We start from the raw sequence: 17,266 nt of genomic DNA, 5'->3' as shown, positions 1-17,266 counted from the left end.
CCACCTCCCACCTCCCTCTCCACAGACTGCCCCGGGAGCTGGGCCCTCCCCCCCGCTCGGATCAGGGGGTGAAAACGTCCCGGAATCTGGCCCTGGTTTTGCCGCGTCGATCACTGGCTCTTACCTACATTCACAGCGTCTGTGATGGACGAAGGACATCTCCACCAGCTGGCTCGTCCGGTGCTTCACCTTCAAAATCTGCCAGGGGAGAGAACGGAGAGCGTTTCCAGGCGGCTGGGGAGGGGGAGGGGAGAGAACCGACACGGACCGCGACGGCTGAGGCAGGAGCGGTACACGGCCTCACACCTACACACACACCCACGTGCGTACCTGTACACACGCAAGTATTTGCCTACACGACAACACGCACAGGTTCAAGGAGCAATGCCTCAGAAAGCGTCCATCATTAAGGACCCCCACCACCCAGGACATGCCCTCTTCTCATTGATACCGTCAGGGAGGAGGTACAGGAGCCTGAAGGCACACACTCAACGATTCAGGAACAGCTTCTTCCCCTCCGCCATCAGGAAGGGGGTACAAGAGCCTGAAGACACACAGTCAGCGATTCAGGGACAGCTTCTTCCCCTCTGCCATCAGGGAGGAGGTACAGGAGCCTGAAGACACACACTCAACGATTCAGGAACAGCTTCTTCCCCTCCGCCATCAGGGAGGGGGTACAAGAGCCTGAAGACACACACTCAGCGATTCAGGAACAGCTTCTTCCCCTCTGCCATCAGGGAGGAGGTACAGGAGCCTGAAGACACACACTCAGCGATTCAGGAACAGCTTCTTCCCCTCTGCCATCAGGGAGGAGGTACAGGCGCCTGAAGGCACACACTCAGTGATTCAGGAACAGCTTCTTCCCCTCTGCCATCAGGGAGCGGGTACAGGAGCCTGAAGACACACACTCAACGATTCAGGAACAGCTTCTTCCCCTCTGCCATCAGGGAGGAGGTACAGGAGTCTGAAGACACACACTCAGCGATTCAGGAACAGCTTCTTCCCCTCTGCCATCAGGGAGGAGGTACAGGAGCCTGAAGACACACACTCAACGATTCAGGAACAGCTTCTTCCCCTCTGCCATCAGGGAGGAGGTACAGGAGCCTGAAGACACACACTCAACGATTCAGGAACAGCTTCTTCCCCTCTGCCATCAGGGAGGGGGTACAGGAGCCTGAAGGCACACACTCAACGATTCAGGAACAGCTTCTTCCCCTCTGCCATCAGGGAGGAGGTACAGGAGCCTGAAGGCACACACTCAACGATTCAGGAACAGCTTCTTCCCCTCTGCCATCAGGGAGGAGGTACAGGAGCCTGAAGGCACACACTCAACGATTCAGGAACAGCTTCTTCCCCTCTGCCATCAGGGAGGAGGTACAGGAGCCTGAAGGCACACACTCAGCGATTCAGGAACAGCTTCTTCCCCTCCGCCATCAGGGAGGAGGTACAGGAGCCTGAAGACACACACTCAGTGATTCAGGAACAGCTTCTTCCCCTCTGCCATCAGGGAGGAGGTACAGGAGCCTGAAGACACACACTCAACGATTCAGGAACAGCTTCTTCCCCTCTGCCATCAGGGAGGAGGTACAGGAGTCTGAAGACACACACTCAACGATTCAGGAACAGCTTCTTCCCCTCTGCCGTCCGATTTCTGAACGGACATTGAACCCATGAACACTACCCCACTACTTTTTTAATTTCTATTTTTGCACCACTTATTTAATTTAACTGTAATCTTTACTGTTGTGCCGTAGGTATTCCATTTAGCAGCTCCGTAAGAGCTATCTGGGCTGTTGTCGAAGATGAGGGACGTGTGTCGTCCAGTCAGGTTGGTGGAGCTGAGGGGAGGTTTTCGCTTTGGTGAGGGACACGAAAGTTGGGCGTGGGGCGTCTGTTGGAGATGAAGAGAGAAGGCGCTGGGGAGAACCCGTCGTAGGATTCGACCCGGCGGGAGGCCCGTTTGTTCGAGACGTCCGGAAGGCGGGTGTGAGCTTCCGCGCGGACCGAGGGCCGAGCGCTGGCGAGCGACAGAGAAGCTCACGATGAGCTCCGACGCGTGCACGTCTGACTGTTCAATTAAAGCGGACCCCGTTCTTTTCATTTTTCTTCACTCACCCTTTAGTTAAGGTTCATAAATACGGTTCCTTTAATCGTGGGCAGTGTCCTGTCTGTGGTTTATCGGCACTGAGCTGTAACAGGGCGGCAGATCACACGGCATCCAGACAAACCGGGGCCGTCTGAAACTCACCGGCTTGCCGGGACTGGAGTGGGCGTTCCCTAGACTTACGCAGGCAAGGAAACCAGCGGGGTTCCGTAATATACACACCGTTTTCTCTCTATTATCACGTAATGCACTGCACCGCAAAGTCAGCAGATTTCACAACAGCAACAGCACACGAAATGCTGCAGGAGCTCAGCAGTCCTGCCGAAGGGTCTCGGCCCGAAACGACGACTGTTCACCCTTTTCCGTAGACGCTGCCCGGCCCGCTGAGTTCCTCCGGCGTTTTGTGTGTGTGTGTCGCTTGGATTTCCAGCGCCTGCAGATTTCCTCTCGTTTTGAAATTTCGCGGCATACGCCGGTGACGTTAAACCTGGTTCCGATTCTCCTCTCACAAATCGTCCATTCTGCGTGACTGGCCGGCAGCTTTGGCGGGGGGCGGTGCTGGCTCAGCGGTTAAGCTCCAGGACCAGCAGCCGGTGGCAGGAACTCAGAGCCCGAGTTCGAATCCCACCGCCGCCGAGCGTGAGATTTAAATTGGCGTCATTGAATAAACGGCATCAGAGACCGGGAAACTACGGGCTCATCGCAAAAGAAAGCTGATCTTGGTTGGATGGGGGTGGGGGGGGAAGGTTGGAATGGGGTAGTTAACCATCTGTAGCCGGGCTGTCGTTATTTGTGGGGGAAGGGGAGGGAGACGGGGGGGGGGGGGGAGAAGAACGGGGGAGGGGAGAGGGGGATGGGGAGAGGGACGGAATGAAGGAGAGGTACAGGGAGAGGGATGGTGTATGGGGAGAGGGACGGAATGAACGAGAGGTACGGGGAGAGGGACGGAATGAAGGAGAGGTACGGGGAGAGGGATGGTGTACAGGGAGAGGGACGGAATGAAGGAGAGGTACGGGGAGAGGGATGGTGTACAGGGAGAGGGACGGAATGAAGGAGAGGTACGGGGAGAGGGATGGTGTACGGGGAGAGGGATGGTGTACGGGGAGAGGGACGGAATGAAGGAGAGGTACGGGGAGAGGGATGGTGTATGGGGAGAGGGATGGAATGAAGGAGAGGTATGGGGAGGAGGGGGATGGGGAGAGGGATGGAATGAAGGAGAGGTACGGGGGGAGGGGGATGGGGAGAGGGATGGAATGAAGGAGAGGGATGGAATGAAGGAGAGGTACGGGGAGAGGGATGGTGTACAGGGAGAGGGACGGAATGAACGAGAGATACGGGGGAGAGGGATGGTGTACAGGGAGAGGGACGGAATGAAGGAGAGGTACGGGGAGAGGGATGGTGTATGGGGAGAGGGACAGAATGAACGAGAGATACGGGGAGAGGGATGGTGTACAGGGAGAGGGACGGACGTGGGTTACCTGCATGAGCACGGTGTCAGTATCCGTCGGGACACACTGCAGCTGCTCGTCGTTACAGCATCCGGAGCAGCGGGTGAGGAGGACGCAGGAGGGCACGAAGATGTACTCCACCTCGTTGGGATACTCGCCGTTGATGGACACCAGCGTCTCGCGGGTCTGGCACACCGACCGCCAGTACACGTCCATCCACGTCATGGCTGCCGGGACAGACGGGGCGGCCGTTAGAGTTCGCACACCCCACCCCGACACCACCCACCTCCCTGCCCCCTCCTCCAGCCCTCGTCCCTCGGTGACGCAGTGGGTAGAGTCGCTGTCCCAGGTTAAATCCTGAACTCGAGCTATTCACGTGTTTACGTGTGAGCATGTGGGTTTCTAACAACTTCACTCTGTGTCTGACCCCGGGAGTGTGTGATGGGATGGTGTAGAGGGAGCTTCACTCTGTGTCTGACCCCGGGAGTGTGTGATGGGACGGTGTGGAGGGAGTTTCACTCTGTGTCTGACCCCGGGAGTGTGTGATGGAACGGTGTGGAGGGAGCTTCACTCTGTGTCTGACCCCAGGAGTGTGTGATGGGACGGTGTGGAGGGAGATTCACTCTGTGTCTGACCCCGGGAGTGTGTGATGGGACGGTCTGGAGGGAGCTTCACTCTGTGTCTCACCCCGGGAGTGTGTGATGGGACGGTGTGGAGGGAGCTTCACTCTGTGTCTGACCCCGGGAGTGTGTGATGGGACGGTGCGGAGGGAGCTTCACTCTGTCTGACCCCGGGAGTGTGTGATGGGACGGTGTGGAGGGAGCTTCACTCTGTGTCTGACCCCGGGAGTGTGTGATGTGTGATGGGACAGTGTGGAGGGAGCTTCACTCTGTGTCTGACCCCGGGAGTGTGTGATGGGACGGTGTGGAGGGAGCTTCTCTCTGTGTCTGACCCCGGGAGTGTGTGATGGGACGGTGCGGAGGGAGCTTCACTCTGTGTCTGACCCCGGGAGTGTGTGATGGGACGGTGTGGAGGGAGCTTCTCTCTGTGCCTGACCCCGGGAGTGTGCGATGGGGCGGTGTGGAGGGAGCTTCACTCTGTGTCTGACCCCGGGAGTGTGTGATGGGACAGTGTGGAGGTGTGATTGGCAACTGGAAGATCCGGATTCCGTGCCCTACCTTGGCTTGCCTGCTGACGAGCTTCTCGAGGAATCAGTGAGGGCTGGAAGAAAAGGGAACAGGTTAACGGACTGACCTTCCTCTCCATCACAGAGTCCCAGACCTGCCCCCACCCCCGTCCGAGACAGGCTGCACGGCCTCCGGCGAAAATTCCCGCCACGACGGAGAGCACGTAACGGCCCCGCGGGAGGCCATTCGGGCCAGCGTGCCGGTGCTGGCCCAGCCCCCCCCCCCCCCGCTCGTGCTTCTCCTGCCCCTCGCCCCACACACGGAGGGACGACTCACAGAGGCCGATTCCACACGTCAGTGGGACGTGGGAGGAAACGGTGGCATCGCGGAACTCACAGCGAGAGAGGTCAGAGGGCAGCGGCCGGGAGTTTAACCCCGAAGCGGACGTGCTACAGCAGCTGAGGACCAGGAACCTCTACCCAGTGGCCAGTTTATTATTTATAGGAGGAGCCTAGTACCGTGGCCACTCAGCGTGTGTGTGTGTATATTAGATAGATCAAGGTTCGACGTGTCGTGCGTTCAGAGATGCTCTTCCGCACACCGCCGTTGTAACGTGAGGTGATTTGAGTTACTGTCGCCTTCCTGTCAGCTTGACCCAGTCCGGCCGTTCTCCTCCGACCTCTCTCTCATGAACGAGGCGTCTTCGCCCACAGAACTGCCGATCAGTGGATTTTTTTCCTTCCGTTTTTCGCACCAATCCCAGCAGCTTCTGAGATACTCAAACCACCCCATCTGGCGCCAGCAATCGTTCCACGGGTCAAAGTCACGTTTCTCCCCCCATCCCGATGTTTGGTCTGAACAACAACGGAACCTCTTGACCGCGTCGGCACGCTGTTATGCGCTGAGTTGCTGCCACGCGATTGGCTGATTAGCTATTAACGAGCGGGTGTACCTAATAAAGTGGCCGCTGAGTGTATGTTCCATTTAAGCTTTTATATAAAATTAAGTAGCGCAGAAGGAGAGTCAGAAAACAGTGAGATGGCGGGCTCGACGGCCGTTTAGGAATCGGACGGCGGAGGGGAAGAAGCCGTTCCTGAATCGCTGAGTGTGTGTCTTCAGGCTCCTGTACCTCCTCCCTGATGGCAGAGGGGAAGAAGCTGTTCCTGAATCGCTGAGTGTGTGTCTTCAGGCTCCTGTACCTCCTCCCTGATGGCAGAGGGGAAGAAGCTGTTCCTGAATCGTTGAGTGTGTGTCTTCAGGCTCCTGTACCTCCTCCCTGATGGCAGAGGGGAAGAAGCTGTTCCTGAATCGCTGAGTGTGTGTCTTCAGGCTCCTGTACCTCCTCTCTGATGGCAGAGGGGAAGAAGCTGTTCCTGAATCGCTGAGTGTGTGTCTTCAGGCTCCTGCGCCTCGAGTCTTCTGCCCGATAGTCGGGAGGAGAGAGAGTCTGGGGTGGGTGGGTGGCAGCAGGAGGAGCAGGACAGAGCCCACGGGGGTGGGGGGGGGGCGGCCAGTTTCTGTGGTGCGCCGAGCCGCGCCCACAACTCGGACAGCGAGGGCGATGTGCCGGGACGCGGCCGTCGTTTGCGATCGCCTCGAGGGAGGAACTGGAAGCCTCAACCCTCTCGGCGTAGAGTGGAGCACGTGCCCCGCCACCCCCTCCTTCCAGTGACCGGCTTTTCCATATTGCTGACATCGAGGGGGAAGGTCATTGCCACGGCAACGCCCCGCTAGGCTCCCCGCCTCCTTTTCGTCCTCAGTCTCGCCGTCATTTAAGAGCCAGCCCGCTGCGAGCTTGCGGACAGGAGTCAGAGCTGGGTGCAGGAGTAGGCCATTCGGCCCTTCGAGCCAGCACCGCCATTCAATGTGATCGTGGCTGATCATTCACAATCAGTACCCCGTTCCTGCCTTCTCCCCATATCCCTTGACTCCGCTATCTTTAAGAGCTCTATCTAACTCTCTCTTGAAAGCATCCAGTGGAGAATTGGCCTCCACTGCCTTCTGAGGCAGAGCATTCCACAGATCCACAACTCTCTGGGTGAAATTTTTTTTCCTGAACTCTGTTCTAAATGGCCTACCCCTTATTCTTAAACTGTGGCCTCTGGTTCTGGACTCCCCCAACATCGGGAACATGCTTCCTGCCTCCAGCGTGTCCAATCCCTTAATAATCTTATATGTTTCAATCAGATCCCCTCTCATCCTTCTAAATTCCAGTGTATACAAGCCCAGTCGCTCCAATCTTTCAACATATGACAGTCCCGCCATCCCGGGAATCAACCTCGTGAACCTACGCTGCACTCCCTCAATAGCAAGAATGTCCTTCCTCAGATTTGGAGACCAAAACTGCACACAATACTCCAGGTGGGGTCTCACCAGGGCCCTGTACAGCTGCAGAAGGACCTCTTTGCTCCTACACTCAACTCCCCTTGTTATGAAGGCCAACATGCCATTAACCTTCTTATTAATCAGAATTAATATCACCGGTAGATATTGTGGAATCTGTTAACTTGTGCAGATGCCTTGTGCAGGAAGGCACAGAGTCGAATGTACTTCCTAAGAAGGTTGGCGTCATTCAATGTCTGTAGTGAGATGCTGAAGATGTTCTATAGGTCAGTTGTGGAGAGCGCCCTCTTCTTTGTGGTGGCGTGTTGGGGAGGAAGCATTAAGAAGAGGGACGCCTCACGTCTTAATAAGCTGGTAAGGAAGGCGGGCTCTGTCGCGGGCAAAGTACTGGAGAGTTTAACATCGGTAGCTGAGCGAAGGGCGCTGAGTAGGCTACGGTCAATTATGGATAACTCTGAACATCCTCTACATAGCAAACATCCAGAGACAGAGAAGCAGTTTCAGTGACAGGTTACTATCGATGCAATGCTCCTCAGACAGGATGAAGAGGTCAATACTCCCCAATGCCATTAGGCTTTACAATTCTACCGCCAGGACTTAAGAACTTTTTAAAAGCTATTATTAATGCTGTTTGAGATAGTGATTTAGATGCATATCATATTTTTTTACTGAGTTAAGTATTGTATGTAATTAGTTTTGCTACAACAAGTGTATGGGACATTGGAAAAAAAGTTGAATTTCCCCATGGGGATGAATAAAGTATCTATCTATCTATCTAACTTTGTGGCAGCACTACAATACACTACAGAATAATAGAGAAAATCTGAATTACAGTAAGTATACATAAAGTTGTTTAAGAATATATATAATTTATAATGTACTATGTATATATTTATTTAATTTAACACACACACACAAAATGCTGGAGGAACTCAGCAGGTCAGGCAGCGTCTATGGAGAGGGTAAACAGTCAACGTTTCAGGCCGAGACCCTTCATCAGGACGTGAGGGGAAGGGGCAAGAAGCCGGCGCTTCTGTCCACATGCCTCTGTGACGCGGTAGCCTAGTGGCTAGCCCGTACCCTTTACTGCCGCTGCCGGGACAGGGTTTGCACGCTCTCCCCACCGCGACCGCCTGGGCTCCCCATCCCCCGGGTGACCACAGTCGAAAGTCGCGGACCACGGGTAACGCCACGTTGGCGCCGACACCTACGGGCTGCCCGCAGCCCCGCCCTTGGGCCGTGCGGGGCTGGTGACGCAAAACGCGCATTTCGCGGCCTGCTTCGGGTAAACACGAATCCGTGGACGCGACAGGAGAAGCTGATCGATCCCGGCCACAAAACTATCTCGGCCCCGAACACATTTCGTCAGAGCTTCGGAAGATATAACCATGTAACCATTACAGCACGGAAACAGGCCATCTCGTCCCTTCTAGTCCGTGCCGAATGCTTACTCTCACCTAGTCCCACCGGCCCGCACTCAGCCCATAACCCTCCATTCCTCTCCTGTCCATATCCCTATCCAATTTTACTTTAAATGACAATACCGAACCTGCCTCTACCACTTCTACTGGAAGCTCGTTCCACACAGCTACCACTCTCTGAGTAAAGAAGTTCCCCCTCGTGTTACCCCTAAACTTTTGCCCCCTAACCCTCAACTCATGTCCTCTTGTTTGAATCTCCCCTACTCTCAATGGAAATAGCCTATCCATGTCAACTTTATCTATCCCCCTCATAATTTTAAATACCTCTATCAAGTCCCCCCTCAACCTTCTACACGCCAAAGAATAAAGACCTAACTTGTTCAACCTTTATCTGTAACTTAGGTGCTGAAACCCAGGTAACATTCTAGTAAATCTCCTCTGTACTCTCTCTATTTTGTTGACATCTTTCCTATAATTCGGTGACCAGAACTGTACACAATACTCCAAATTTGGCCTTACCAATGTCTTGTACAATTTTAACATTACATCCCAACTCCTATACTCAATGCTCTGATTTATAAAGGCCAGCATACCAAAAGCTTTCTTCACCACCCTATCCACATGAGATTGCACCTGACTTCAAGATGTGGACCTGATAGGCAGCCAGTCTCCTCGGACGTTCCTCCACCTCTGCGCCTTAACTGGGCAACCCTTTGCTTTCCTGAGATCTAGAATTTTATTTCCTACACCCACCTCCCAACACGAGGGGTTAAATATCGTTATGTCGCTTCTCCGTCGCAATAAGGAAAGGAAACGAGGGAGGATATTGCCCCAACACCGAGATTGTATAGGTAAGTCCATGTACACATTGATAAATCCGACGGCCTGGTGGAAGAAGCTGTCCCGGAGCCTGTTGCTCCCAGTTTTAACGCTGCGGTACCGTCTGCCCGACGGAAGCAGCTGAAACGGTTTGTGGTTGGGGCGGCTGGAGTCCCCGATGGCCCTCCGGGGGGGGGTTTACACGCGCCTGCTGCTGTAAACGCCCTGAGTAGAGACGAGCTCGCTCCTGACTCTTCCCGGGGGAGGGAGCATCTGTCCCAGCAGAGGCCACCGCCCCCTCAGAACAGTGCGCTGACACTGGCGCTGGCATTCGAGAGTAACATGCACACAAAATGCTGGAGGAGCTCAGCAGGGCATGGGAAGATAAACCGTCGACACTTCAGGCTGAGAACCTTCGTCAGGACTGGAAAGGGAGAAGGCAAGAGAAGCAGGGGGTGAGAAGGTCTTCCCCCTTTCTTTCCAGCCCAGCAGAAGGGTCTCGGCCCAAAACGTTGACTCCCCTCAGTTGAGGTTTGCCGAGCTCCTCCAGCGTTTTGCGCGGGCGCGCGCCTCTGAATGTTCTGCACCGCCTTTCCCGCTGTATTATCTTCACACCCGCGTGGGCCTGGAGGGAAGTCCCCTGTGTGGGGCTGAACCGGGGAGAAAATGTACAGACTCCTTTCCGGCGGCCGGGGGAATCGAACCCGGGTCGCCGGGACCGTAAACCGTCGCGCTGACCGCACTGAAGAACCACAGCACAAACCTCAGGCTCAACGCCCGCACACCCGAGGAAATAATGGAGTCATAGGGCATTACCAGAGCATTATCTGGTATGGAGGGGCTACTGCACAGGATTGAAAGAAGCTGCAGAGGGTTTTAAATCCAGTCAGCTCCATCTTCGGCACCAGCCTACAAAGTACCCAGGACACCTTCAAGAAGCGGTGTCTCAGAAAGGCAGAGTCCATTAATAAGGACCCCCAGCACCCAGGACATGCCCTTTTCTCATTGTCACCATCAGGGAGGAGGTACAGGAGCCTGTAGGCACACACTCAGCAATTCAGGAACAGCTTCTTCCCCTCTGCCATCAGGGAGGAGGTACAGGAGCCTGAAGACACACACTCAGCGATTCAGGAACAGCTTCTTCCCCTCTGCCATCCGATTCTTGAATGGACATTGAACCCATGAACACTACTTCACATTTTTAATACACAATTATTTCTGTTTCAATTTCAATACACATAGACTGCAATGGATTGACTGGTTTATTGATTTTCACTTTTTTTCCCTCCTGTGTTACGTACTGCATTGAACTGCTGCTGCTAAGTTAACAGATTTCATGTCACATGCCGACGATGATAAATCTGATTCTGACCAGATCTGCACACAATACTCCTCATTAGGTTTCGGCAATGTCTTGTACGACTTCAACATGGCACCCCAGTGACACCCCACACACACGCGCACGCACACCGGCTGCTGGAGGGACTCAGAAGGTCAGGCAGCATCTATGGAGGGGGAATGAACAGTCGATGTAGGTATGTCCCAGCCCGATACTATAGCACGACCTTAGGTTATGTTGGTTGTTAAGCCAGACAATGCATTTCACCGTATATTTGGATGCACGCGAGGTAAATTTGAGAAGTTGGCTGTTTATTGACCCCTGCCCCCCCCAAGCTCGCTACCCCCAGTCCAAAGGTCTGATTGAAGGTCAAAGCTCCTGGGTCAGCTTGTCTACGAGTCTAGGCCAAGGACTGGAGGCAGCCTGTCCTGGGGTTGGAGGTATGTGTGTGTGTGTGAGGGGCTTGGGGAGGGGGGAGACCTGTTTCGCTGTTGTTGCCCTCTTCTGTCTCGTGGGCGTGCTACTTTGGGGCAGATTCCCTCACGGGCTGCCCTCGGCTGGCTGTGGAGGCAAGCGGCACGTCTCGCTGCTTCGACGGACACGTTTTAAATAAATCTGAATGGGAATCCGAGTCAGATTGTCTGCGGCGCCCTTTCGACCGTGGCCGGGCAGCGAAAAATCGCCGCCCCATCAAAAGACATCTTCCCCTCCTTGCCCCAGACAAGCTGCGCCGCAGTACCGCATCTCGCCAGGAGGTGGCGCTATTGCATCACAAATGGCCGAGCCTAACTTAACGGGGTATTAAAACAACTTCTTCTTTCGGTTGTCCATCTGAATCCAATGACGACGTCCACTCCTTTAACGGTGAGATCTTTGCTGACTATACAGACCTACCCTGGACCCACAAGCTCCATTGCAGGTGGGACGTGTATATGTGGCAGCGGTGGTAGTGATGGCAACCATGGCTGCGTTCCTCCTGGCTCTCTTCTGCTGTCTTCCGGTTGTTCTTCCCACCTCCAGCATACAAACCCCGTCCCCACACAGCCGTCGCCAAGTGTCACGTCTCCAGGTCCTCGGGTCTGATCTTGCACTTCCTTAAAGCATTCTTCATCTGATCCTTATAGCACCTTCTTCGGCCCTCCAGCTGAGCGTCGGCCATGATGTAGCTGGCCGAATAACACTCTGCAGGGTAGCCGACATGGGGGCATCCTTATCACGTGCCCCAGCCACGGCAACTGACGCTGGTAATCATGGCCTCAATACCTGATGTGACGGCTGGGGGTTACCCGAGCTTCACGGCCATAAAGGAGGGTGGTGACACAGACTGCGCGACCTCTGTGGAGGGACGAAGGCTCCGGTTCTGAAAGACTCCACGCCGAAGTCTCCCAAAGGCAGCTGGTGCCTGTTTAATGCGGCTCTGGGTGTCGTTGTCAACGCCGCTATGCTCAGAGAGAACGCTCCCCAGATATCTGAAAGATGGCGCTACTGACAGCATTGGAACTGGATCTACTGTGGGTAAACTAGGAAGGGTTACAGTTTATTTCCCTTTATCTGAGTGTGGTGAACTACATATACCTGTCTGGACACGCCCCTGATGACTGCTCCTGTGGCTCCTCCCACAGACCCCGGTATAAAGGTGATGGAGGTCCGAGCCCGGCCTCTCAGTCTCCAGGATGTAGTATGGTGGTCACTCACTGCTTGTTCCTTCTTCCAGTCAATAAAAGCCGATACCTCGCTTTTACGTCTCAGAGTGAGTTATTGATGGTGCATCACTGAGTACAGGAGCCGAAATTCCTCTGACTAAGCAAGTGCCTCAGGTTCAAGGACAGCTACTGCCCCTCAACCATCAAGCTCGTGAACCGACACTCGCTTGCCCATCCATTGAGATGTCCCCACAACCAATGATCTCACTTTAAGGACTCCTATCTTGTCATTTATTGCACAAAATTTGTTGTCCAATGATCCTGTTTCTGGTTACCGTTCTACAGATTCGCTGAGCATGCCCAGTTGAAAATGAACCTCAGGTTTGTATGCAGTAACATGTACGTACTCCCGATAATAAATTTTACTTTGAACTTGCCGTTGTAAGTTTTGGTTCTCCCAACCTACCCAAAATTCAGCAGACTACACTCATCTGCTTGTCACTCAACCCTCTAAATCAGGGGCTGTCAGCCCGGGGTCCCGGGACCCCTTGCTTAATGGCAGGGGTCCAAGGGCTGGGAACATTTCCTATCCATGTACAGCTTGTTTTTATATCTGCCTCAAACACTTCCTCTGGCAGCTCATTTCCCCCCCCCCCCCGACGTGTGTTAAAACAAAACAAGCTTCCTCTCAGGTCCTCTTGACCCCCTCATGGACGGGAGGGGTATGGAGGGAGGCCTGTGGCTGATGGAGCGAGGCAGAACGTGCAGTGAAACCTCCTGGCCTGCGTGGGGCGCCGGAGAGCTTGGGGGCGCCGGGTTTCTTACCAGCGTGTGAATCGGCCATGTTCCGACTAACGAGTCGTTAGTCATTTAGAAGCGTTACGCCGCTCCGGCGGGCGGGCTGAAGCAGCCGAGGGAAGCTGCCGGCCTCGTACGCGGCCATGCCTGTCTGAGCAGGCGGATGAGACCAGCGGCCAGGAAGGCGGTTCTCCGACGCTCCGTGGAGAGCGAAGGGCCCGGCAAGGCACAGAAGACGCCGTGGTCCTCCACTGTAACCGAGGACGTTTGCTTGTACCACAGGACCCGGACTTCTGAGGTCGAGGGAGAGGCAGAGCGCCAGTGCAAAGGCTTTTCCCGTTTTTAAAAAAAACTCCCCGCACAGGTTCCCTGTCACCGTCGGACAACACCCCCGCCACGATCGTTTAGAGGTCCTTGTGCTCCTTTTCCTCGGGCGACTGGCTCTTGGTAATGCGGTCTCCTGGTGCCGTCTGTTTAAACCTGCTCGGTTTATTTCGATCGGCTCGGGGTTTCCCCTGGAACTTGTGTTATTTAAGTGGGCGCCTGATCAGCGCGAATCGCGGGGTCCGAGTTTGGAGAATGTTACTTCTCCTGCGGTGCCGCGTGGCCCAGCCAATTCTTTAGGAACTATTATGATATTATTTTATCGTTACGAATAAACTCTCACCGCCAGCTCTGCATCAGAGCCCGTCTTTTCTCGGCACTTGGGTTCCGATCTTGCCGGCGCACGTCTTGACAGAATGAGAGTTCAGCATGGACTAGAAGGGCCGAAGGGCCTAAGGGCCTGTTTCTCTTCCCTCTTACCGTAACCTACGCCCTCTAGTTCTGGACTGAACCAACTCTGCGTTAAAAAAAAAGACCGGTGCTCATTCATCTCACCCATGCTCTGATAATCTGATAAATTTCTACATGATCACCTCTCGGTCCCCAGCACTCCAAGGAATTAAGTCTTTGGCTTTTAACTTAGAGAAACAATGAGCCCAATTACATCTACAATTAGCCCACTAACTGGTTCGTCTTTGGCCTATGGGAGGAAACCTCAGCCTCTCGCGAAAGCCCACATGGTCGTGGGGAGAACATACGAATCGCTCACACTCTGCAGGGAAAGTTGGGCCCCGGTCGCTGGTGCTGTAATCGCGTTGCTCTAAAGTGCCGCCCCAAGGCCGATCTCTACAGCCTCTCCCTGTAGCCGAATCTCTCCAGTACCAGCAACGGCCTTGCAGATCACCTCTGCGCTCTTCCCGGTTCAGAAGCTCCAGGGCAACTTTGGAGTATAAGAGTTGGAATGTAATGGTGAGGTTGCATAAGACATTGGTGAGACCGAATTTGGAGTATTGTGCGCAGTTTTGGTCACCGAATTACAGGAAGGATATTAATAAGGTTGAAAGAGTGCAGAGAAGGTTTACAAGGATGTTGCCGGGACTTGAGAAACTGAGTTACAGAGAAAGGTTGAATAGGTTAGGACTTTATTCCCTGGAGCATAGGAGAATGAGGGGAGATTTGATGGAGGTGTATAAAATTATGATGGGTATAGATAGAGTGAATGCAAGCAGGCTTTTTCCACTGAGGCCAGGGGAGAAAAAAAAAACAAGAGGACATGGGTTAAGGGTGAAGGGGAAAACAAGAGGACATGGGTTAAGGGTGAAGGGGGGAAAAGTTTAAAGGGAACATTAGGGGGGCTTCTTCACACAGAGAGTGGTGGGAGTGTGGAATGAGCTGCCAGATGAAGTGGTGAATGCGGGCTCACTTTTAACATTTAAGAAAAACTTGGACAGGTACATGGATGAGAGGGGTATGGAGGGATATGGTCCAGGTGCAGGTCAGTGGGACAAGGCAGAAAATGGTTCGGCACGGGACAAGAAAGGTCGAAGGGCCTGTTTCTGTGCTGTAATGTTCTGTGGTTCTATGGTTCTATGGCAACTGGAACTGGACACGGTGCTCCGCTGGTCAATGTTGGCCTGGGTTACCAGATACCCGAGGGTACCTGCCCTCGTTCGCTGGTAGATTCGGCTCCTCTGCAGTGAGAATGTGGGGAGGGACGGCCCCGGAGCCAGAACTAGATAATGTTCATAGTGCTTTAACTGGGGGGGGTGGGCGGGGGATGCCAAAGTTCCTGCCGGGACCTGTACCTGGTGCTCAGGTAACAGGGAGGGTCATAGCGCTGGAGTGCCCGCACATCACAGGGCACGCTTTGATCTCAGTCACATCGAGTAGACCAATTTCAGTATTACCCCCCGCCTCACATACTCTCTGGAAAGCTCCGTCTGCACCGTCCCATCACACACTCCCGGGGTCGGACACAGAGTGAAGCTCCCTCCACACCGTCCCATCACACCACTCCCGGGGTCAGACACAGAGTGAAGCTCCCTCCAACACCGTCCCATCACACACTCCCGGGGTCAGACACAGAGTGAAGCTCCCTCCACACCGTCCCATCACACCACTCCCGGGGTCAGACACATAATGAAACTCCCTCCACACCGTCCCATCACACACTCCCGGGGTTAGACACAGGGTGAAGCTCCCTCTACACCGTCCCATCACACACTCCCGGGGTCAGACACAGAGTGAAGCTCCCTCCACACCGTCCCATCACACACTCCCGGGGTCAGACACAGAGTGAAGCTCCCTCCGCACCGTCCCATCACACACTCGTGGGGTCAGACACACAGAGTGAAGCTCCCTCCACACCGTTCCATTGCACACTCCCGGGGTCAGACACAGAGTGAAGCTCCCTCCACACCGTCCCATCGCACACTCCCGGGTCAGACACAGAGTGAAGCAACCCTCCACACACCGTCCCATCGCATACTCCCGGGGTCAGACACAGAGTGAAGCTCCCTCCACAACCGTCCCATCGCACACTCCGGGGTCAGACACAGAGTGAAGCTCCTCCACACCGTCCCATCACACACTCCCGGGGTCAGGCACAGAGTGAAACTCCCTCCCACACCGTCCCATCACACACTCCCGGGGTCAGACACATAGTGAAACTCCCTCCACACCGTCCCATCACACACTCCCGGGGTCAGACACAGAGTGAAGCTCCCTCCCACCACCGTCCCATCACACACTCCCGGGGTCAGACACCCTCCACACCGTCCCATCACACACTCCCGGGGTCAGACACAGAGTGAAGCTCCCCTCCACACCGTCCCATCACACACTCCCGGGGTCAGACACCCTCCACACCGTCCCATCACACACTACCGGGGTCAGACACAGAGTGAAGCTCCCTCCACACCGTCCCATCACACACTCCCGGGGTCAGACACAGAGTGAATCTCCCTCCACACCGTCCCATCACACACTCCCAGGGTCAAAGACAGAGTGAATCTCCCTCCACACCGTCCCATCACACAGTACCAGGGCAGAAACGCTGTTTTTTGGGCAGGAAGGGAAGGCGATGAGGAGGTTCGGGGAGAAGATAATGTCCGGGTGGATGTTTTATTGTGGGATCAAAACTCTGCACCATGTTTACTGTGACGATGCCAAATACAATCCATGATTTCCCCTCACCCGGTCTCAGCAGAACCCCTTGGAGATGGGTAGGGAATTTCAGGCAACACCCTCGTCCCCTCCGCCCAGCTTGTACAGAAAGCAAAGAAAACAATGTCTTTGCCAAATCCCAGAACATCCCAACTCGTGGGTGCGATTACAGAGTGGAGCTTTAACTCCAGAAGATTCCTCACCCGGAGCGGCTGGGCCGCGGGCTGAAGACAGCGTGGGTTCGCCGAAGGAGAAATTCACCCACCGCTCGAACACTTCTACGAGTTTGCGCAGATTCGCCGTGTCGCCAGCAACTCCGACCGACCCGTAAACGCGCGGTGCCCAGCACCCTGACGGCCGGGGACGGAGAAGCGCACTCAGAGCGGTGGGTGAAGGCCAGTCCGTCACAGGCAAAGCCCTCCCCGTTCACTGTAACAGCGCCGCGCTCGGTGCCTTCCGGAGATCGGCGTTCAGTTCCGGTGCTGTACAATTGTACGTTGTCCTCGACCATCAGGTCCCACACCACCAGGTTCAGGAAAACCTACGGACTCACTTTCACGGACTCTTTACAGTTCATGTTCTTAGTACTATTTATAGATTTTTTTTTGTATTTTCACAGTATGTCTTCTTTTGTACATCGGTATTTGTCAGAGTTTGTAGTTGTTTTTCGTCGATTCTGTTGTATTTTTCTGTTCTACTGTGAATGCCCACAAGAAAATGAATCTCAAGGTGGAC

The 17,266-nt window shown here is 54.5% G+C and overlaps 1 protein-coding gene across 1 annotated transcript in view; it reads right to left on the bottom strand.

The window, feature by feature from the left end:
* Positions 1-17,266, bottom strand: part of LOC140717675 (vascular endothelial growth factor A-like) — a 52,130-nt gene that overhangs the window by 15,395 nt on the left and 19,469 nt on the right. Inside the window, exons 2-4 of the mRNA XM_073031313.1 lie at positions 4,731-4,773; positions 3,583-3,779; positions 125-198 (exon numbers count right to left, since the gene is read on the bottom strand). Coding sequence (XP_072887414.1) covers positions 125-198; positions 3,583-3,779; positions 4,731-4,773 — 314 coding nt within the window. The remainder of the gene's footprint in view (positions 1-124; positions 199-3,582; positions 3,780-4,730; positions 4,774-17,266) is intronic.

Source organism: Hemitrygon akajei, chromosome 28 (genome assembly GCF_048418815.1).
Source record: "Hemitrygon akajei chromosome 28, sHemAka1.3, whole genome shotgun sequence".
Lineage (NCBI taxonomy): Eukaryota > Metazoa > Chordata > Chondrichthyes > Myliobatiformes > Dasyatidae > Hemitrygon > Hemitrygon akajei.
The sequence above is the reverse complement of the archived record's forward strand: the minus strand, read 5'-3'. Positions and strand labels throughout refer to the sequence as shown.